This window comes from Cibotium barometz, chromosome 61 (genome assembly GCF_041138505.1).
Source record: "Cibotium barometz isolate CiBa-2024 chromosome 61, ASM4113850v1, whole genome shotgun sequence".
Classification (NCBI taxonomy): Eukaryota; Viridiplantae; Streptophyta; class Polypodiopsida; order Cyatheales; family Cibotiaceae; genus Cibotium; species Cibotium barometz.
The window spans coordinates 15712290-15719613 of record NC_141106.1 but is presented as its reverse complement, the minus strand read 5'-3'; the positions used below and the strand labels follow the sequence as shown (position 1 = coordinate 15719613).

The 7324-nt window shown below is 37.7% G+C and overlaps 1 protein-coding gene across 1 annotated transcript; it reads right to left on the bottom strand.

The window, feature by feature from the left end:
* Positions 1–3320: 3320 nt before the first annotated feature.
* Positions 3321–6718, bottom strand: LOC147604593 (actin-depolymerizing factor-like). The gene is made up of 3 exons (XM_086795058.1): positions 6494–6718; positions 6103–6368; positions 3321–3696 (listed from the first exon to the last, which is right to left on the bottom strand). Exons 1-3 carry the CDS (start codon positions 6494–6496, stop codon positions 3546–3548), a joined length of 420 nt encoding a protein of 139 aa, XP_086651184.1. The 5' UTR covers positions 6497–6718; the 3' UTR covers positions 3321–3545.
* Between the last annotated feature and the right edge of the window lie 606 nt (positions 6719–7324).

Below are 7324 nucleotides of genomic sequence, written 5' to 3'. Positions count from 1 at the left end.
GCCAATTGTCATTGATGCAGAGATAAACTACCCCACCATTGAGTGTGAAGGGTTGGCCATGGTTTATGCTGTAAAGAAATACAAACATTACTGGCTAGCCAAAAAATTTGTATTCTTTGTGGACCATCAAGCCCTATTATATCGAGTGAACAAGACTTGCACCACAAGAAGAAGCACATGATGGTTGCTTCTACTCCTAGAATTTGACTTTACGGTCACGGTGAGAAAAGGAACACAACAAATTTTGGTGAACCATATGTCTATAATTCCTAATGGAGAACAGACAACATGCATTGATGATGACCTTCTAGATGCTTGTCTATTCAAACTTGACATGGTGCCTAAGTGGAGTGAGAAAATATCCGACGATCTAGCTCATGGGTTCCCACAAGATCGACCATTGAACAAAGATAAGGTGCACCGACTTATTAAGCTAGCCATACCTTATCAATTAATTGCTGGTGGAGAATTATATAAGCTAGGCAAAGATGATATCCTCAGGCGATGTGTGCGAGAAGATGAGTTTGTCCTCAACACGATCTTAGAAGAAGCACATGATGCAAGAATAGCTGGAGGACATTTTGAGAGGGAGAAGTTACAGCTCGCAGGTGCTTCAAGCAGGACTGTGGTGGCCTACCTTATTCAAGGATGCCATAGAATTTGTAAAGGGATACAAGGAATGTCAACGATTTGCTATTCCACAACAAAAGGACATGATGCCACTCACCCCTGTGATTGTGAGACAACCCTTTAAGAGATGGGGTATTTATTTTATTGGACCCATTTGTCCAGTAGTGCATGTGTCTCACAAGCCCGTTACGTGACAAGTTCTTATATGAACAGATCATTTTCAGATTTGGCTGGCCACTGAATTGGTCAATGCCTAGGGTTCACATTTCATTGACGAGGTGATTGAACAATTACTTACATGATTCCTTGTAGTCCATCGCAAATCATCACCTTATTACCCACAAGCAAATGGCCAAGCAAAGAGCACAAACATGATTTTATGTGCTATCTTGACTAAAACCTTGGAAGCCAGTCGCATGGATTGGGAACACAAGATGACTGCAACACTATGGGCCTATCAAACATCATATAAGGTAGTGACGGGATACACTCCCTTTCGTCTAGCCTATGGCATTGATGCGGTAATGCCTATGGAATTTTTAATTCCAAGCATGTGAATTTCCGTACAGGAAAGGCTCACTAAAAATTTGTTAGCCGAGAGGTTGGCTGACTTGGAGAAACTCCACGAAACTCGACTGATTGCATCGCATGGGCTTATGGTCAAAAAACTACAGAGAAAAAGTTGGTTTGACCATAACCTGAAACACAAAGAACTGGAAATGGGGGACCTCGTCCTCGTGTATGGTGTGGGAACCATCAAGAAAAAGAAACTAAAATATAGAGGGTTAGGGCCTTTTAGAGTGTCCTAAATCACCTCTCAAGGGTCAGTCTGAATTGAAACTATCAAAGGGGTGGAAATGGAAGGATATATCAATGGAAGAAAAATCAAGAAATATTATGGACCCCTGACCCAGGAAATGCTCACACAAGTGCATCTCCTAAAACAAAAGAAGGAGCTAGTCAAGGAAAAAATCAAACAAGCTCAAGAGGAATCTAAGGCTAGGGGAAGCCAAAGCAAAACAAAGACTCCAAGGGAGAATGCTACATGTTAACATTTATTCACTCACATTGCTTGACAAGGATGACTTGGATATTGAACTTGCATGACTTAGTGTAAAGGTCTCTACAAAGGAGTTTCACACGACAAGCATCACACTCGTTGATACGGGGTCAAGTCATAACTTGATTTCTTATGAGACATGGGTAGCCTTAAACAACCCCCCCTAGAGGCAACTAATGCAAAGGTTTTCATACACAACTACTTCATGCTCGGCCATTTCATGACCTGCTACTTCACGGATTAGGACTGATGCCCAAAAAACACTAATTCACAAACATCCCTTCTTGATTCATTGCTCACTACACTAACGCTCTTCCCATCATACACCCATGCATACAAATCACTAACACACACATACAAAAAAAAAAAAAAAAAGGAGGATCGTGAGCTCCTACCAGTCATAATGACTGATGTTCTTTTCACAATTATAAGCGAGTGTATAAAGGAGGAAAAATTCTAATTAATCAACCTATAATTTGTACTTCATAGTAGGTCTCAATGATCGATTTTATGAGGAGTTTCAGAGGTTGAAAGAAGAAAATGGAAATTAAGATCTCAATAATTGTAAGCTATCAAGATTTTGAAAAGATTGAGCCACACAACAAACCAAGAATGCTATAAAGTTTCCTAATCATCAAATGACTACCAAAAATAAGCTTAACAAAAGAGTCAAGTGAAGTCTTGGTGAAGTTAGGTAAGGTGAGGGTAGTATCAATGAAACAAGTGCAATTGAATCTTAGTGGCAATAGTCAAAGGAACTAGCCATCCTTGCTGAGGCTAAAACTCCATTGCATTAAAGATGGATAAATATTCTTTTTCCATCACAAAAGAAAATTATGACCAAAGATGAAAGCTGAATAATGATGGTATATAGCATGCCCTGAATATACATTTACATGTGGGAATGTAGGGGCTTAGGACAATGTGATGGAGTATTCACAAATGAGAAGGGTGTACTTGAGTTATAGGTATAATGATACATTTGATATTTTAGAAAAGTGCACTAATCACAAAATTAAAATTCTCACACAAGTTTCTTTTAGGATCATTGACTTAGCATTTTCTCATTGGGAGAAATATCATTAATTCAGGGAGAAAATTCATTATTTTCATCTTCTTACACTTGTACTCAACAGAATCACAAACCTTCATAGACCAATTATATGTTCAAGTCAAGTTGAGTATCTTCATAAAGTTTGCATCTCTCCTTTTTCATCTTTAAACTTAAGCTAGCTATGAAGTATCACTCAAGAGTCTCAAAGTTTAGCTCATTAATTCACAATGTTTCTTGTGCATGCAATGCAACCTTGCACTTTTTTGTCCACTTTTTGCTTGTTATTCCCATAACCTAGATGGCTAGAATTCCCTTGAGAAATTATTCTTACTAAAAATTCATTCTTTCCCTTTGACAAAAGTTAGCATAAATATTAAATAATAGTAGCCTAGATTGCTAGAATTCCCTTGAGAACCTTTCTCATTAAATATTCACAATTTCACTACGACATAAGTTATTCTAAATATTAAGCAATAATAGCCTAACATAAATATGAGGAAATTATCAACCATCTTCCCTAGGGACTCAAATATAGTTGGTCATAAAATGAAGTTAGTAAGCAACAAAATAGGAAAGTTTGTTTCGAAAGTATAATTTTGGAAGGCATCATAATTACGTATGGATAATTGTGTTTAGATCTTCAAACTAAACATGACGTCTTTTAAACAAAAAAAATAATATCTTGTCTTTGTAGCCCCCACACACTTCAAGATTTACACGTGCTCTAATTGGCTGGTTCTTTCAAGACTTAAATACCAAGTTCAATATCTTGTCTTTGTAGCCCACACCTTTACACGTGTTCTAGTTGGCCCGTTCTTTCAAGACTTCAATACCAAGTTCGGTTGGATCAGTGGCTTGCATCTCATAATGAACCCCATCAAGCTCCCTTCTAAACTTATCTTTGGAAGTAGCATAGAGGAACTTTGTGCGAATCCTTGAGACATCAGGAGACCTAAACATAAAGGAGAAATAAATCGATTACTGAGTGTCTTTAACCAATAAGAATATTAGTAGATTTATAAAGACGAGAAACATCAATAGTTATTAAAATAATCTTGCACTCATCTTTAAGAAACAAATGAAAGACAATTATGCACATTTGGCTAGCTCCACTGAAAGAGAGAAACTAGCGCCTTCATAAAAAATGAAACCATTAATATGTTGGTGTTAGAGTTAATCAACATCCCAATTGATATTTGTTCAAAAGAATGTAAGATAATTATGATTGATTAAAGATCCTTTCAAACCATGCTTAAAAAGAATGTAAGATAATTATGATTGATTAAAGAACCTTTTAAACCATGCTTAAGTTTTTACAAAGCTACATAAAACAATCCCCATCTACAACTAAAAATTAGTCTCAAAATTCAAAAATTACATCCCATGATAAGATATGCAAATACAAACTTCTCATTGTAGTAGTGGAGCTTATAGGAGTTTTACTTCACAAATGTAAGGTCATGGATTTGATAACATTATGTGACATGCATGCTAATTTCATAGGTGAGTGTGGTGTTGCATATATTTTAGTCAACCAAAGAGAAAGTAGCACCTTACATATGATACCATAATATATAATGAAGAAAAGAAGAAGATTGAGATGAGTAGCCTGAGTCTACACAAAAAGAATTAATGATGGAGACTAATGCTAGCTAGAGGCCAATAGCCTGCCCAAGCACTTAGAGATTTCCAAAATGGCAGACTAAAGAAGAAAAGAAAAACAAAGACAAGAAAAGAGAAAAACACATTGTGGAGCCATTTTGGGGAACTAGAAAAATCCAAGTTAGCCAAGAAAAAGAAAGAAGAAAATTTAGAAGAGAAGGACATGCTAACCAACAAAGTCATGAAAACAAGAAGATACCTAAAAGAAGCAAAAAGAATTAAGAAGATCAAGAATAGATGGGGAGCCAAGTTTAAAATGCATATAATACTCGAGAATGAAAAAAAAATGTTCTAGGAATTGTTAGAGCTTCTAAAAGTTTGAGAAACTTGGAAAAATTTTTAAAAGTATGAAGTGAAGACCAAAAAGTCCAAGTTTAAACAAGAAATTCAAGGAGTTGGTATTCAAAAGTGCAAGAGTAATACTTTAAAGATGTAAAGAAATTCAAGGAGTTGGTAGTTCAAAAGTGCAAGAGTAATACTTTAAAGATATAAAGTAAGAATCCATTTAATCCTTGAGAATTAATAAGAGATATTTGGAGCTGGTAGAAGTTTTAAATGTCCAAGAGACTAGAGAACAATTAGAAGGTATAATTATTGGTCAACTAGTTTGCTGCTATATATATCTCCATACTACTTGGATTTCATCACACAATAATACTAAAGGAAGCCCATACTTGGACATGGCTGAAGAATAAGTTTAATAGTTAAATCGTGAAGAATCTTAAGGTTTTCTACAAAGGTGTAATTTTCTCACCTATGCTTAATGATGAAGTATCTACCATTAAAGTGGAATGCAATGGATTCTCACTAGAAGGCATGGTTATGTATAGATAAGGCAACACTAATTTTTTGAATGATGGAACAAGACAACAATTGAAGCTCAAGGGATTACATCTCACACCCTTTAATGTTAAGATGGTAGATCAAAGATCAATCAAACCATTAGGAGTCCTCCATCAAGTAGAGATCAAGATAGAATTGCTCACATATTAAAGATAGAGATCAATGTCAAACTGGTTCTAACAGTGTAATCTAAAATTTAAAGGATGTCTTTCTTGTTAACATTGTAAGATAAAATAACACCCCAATCAACAAGAAAAAAGAAATGTTATATTGATACATGGGAATTTGCATAGTCTTGAGGTAGGGCCTAATCTAGTCATGGGGATCTCCTCATTTGCAACAACCGGCCGAGAAATAACATTGTTCATGGAAGAAGTACCTTGGCTTATCCTAGAGCCAACTCACTTTAAGTTGATAACTTTAAAGATAGATCTAGAGAGTAGCCTAAATAATTAAACGCTAGGAATTTCTTGAAATATGTCACGTGTAAATAGATTTTCAAAAAGTGGCCTTGAGGAATATGCCTAAAGGGCCGTAGGAAGTAGCCTAAGGAAGGGGGCTAGAGTTCACATGGACGCGCACGTGCATGTGTACATGCACACATGCATGTGTAGGAAGTAGCCTAAGGAAGGGGGCTAGAGTGCACATGGACATGCACGTGCATGGGTACATGCACACATGCATGTGTAGGAAGTAGCCTAAGGAAGGGGGACAGAGTGCACACTCACACACACACGTATGTGACACACACATGCACGTGCATGTGACACACTCCCTGCCAAAAAAAGAAAAAAAAAGAAAAAGAACATTAAAAACTTGCTTATGAGGGTGAGATTAGAGAGAGGGGGCTGACCAAGCGATGAAGAAGATCTTGCTCTTTTGGCAGTTATCCTCGGTGACGAAGTCGAAGTCATAGACGGCGTATCGACACTCGGCCTCAGGAAGCGACGCCGTGAAATCGTCGTAGCTCTCACCCGCCTCGCCAATTTTCTCCACCACAACCTCCTTCTTCTTCTCATCGATCTTGAACACTATGTAGCGATGGGCCTTCTTGCGCTGCAGATCCATGAAAGTGGTCTTGCAGTTGTCGTCCACCCCCATCCCTGACCTCGCATTGGCCTGATAAACCAAAAACAACCCATCAAATGACAGTAATCTCCATCAACTATGAAGCGAAAACATGAAAGAATAAGACTGCGCAGCCATCGCCATGGCCTGCGACTAGCTCCAAGCAGAAGACCCACCATTGAAAACCTCTCGAAAGCTTCAATCTGCGAGTTGGGTTTTGAAGAATGGCCAAATGGGTTGCAGAAACAGCCTTGCTACCGTTGTGATAGATCTGGCTGCGTTGGAATCACGCTGAGTGAAGGCCCCTACTAGCTAGCCTTCTTTGAAATAATACGCTCCACTCTCTCTCTTTTGCTTTTGTAAAGGACCAAAAGATGCTTGGACAAGCAGCAAAAGAGATTGCAAAGAATTGAGTGCCCCTAGCCAACTTGAACTTTACCTTTCACCTTTCTCTTTCCTTAATCCCAAAAGCTTCATAATTGAAAGCCCACCTTCACCTTGGTTTTGTCATGAAGCCCACACCACCATAGGTAGCCGCCCATGGTATGCTTTCCTTCCACAAATAATCATTTTCTATTCTCCAAATGCAACTCTTACCACTTTACACACCCACCCACTCTACCTCTTGAGAGTCCAACTAAACTTACTTTTATGCACACTTCCATTTGAACTAACTTTCCTCTAATCCAAAACATAAGTGTATTCTTGACCACTTTACTTCACCCTCCTCACTTTAAACATCTTTGAAGTGACTTGTATCCACCTTTATGTTGAGCAATGCACATTGATTCTTCAATCACATCAATCGTATTTTCTAACCTTCCATTCAAATATTATGCAATTATAAGAAAATTTGTCCTATGTAATCTCTCCCTCTACGCATCTCTCTCTCTCTCTCTCTCTCTCTCTCTCTCTCTCATGGATTCGTACGCATATTTTTAGTCATGTTAGATGTACTCTAGGACATCAAGTAGCCATACCCATCTTGTTACTCGTGTCCAAAGAAA

Coding starts and splice junctions, on each gene's coding strand:
- LOC147604593 (XM_086795058.1), bottom strand. Junction 3,697..6,102: donor AAGATCTTCTTCATCGCTTG/GTCAGCCCCCTC, acceptor CTTTATGTTTAG/GTCTCCTGATGTCTCAAGGA.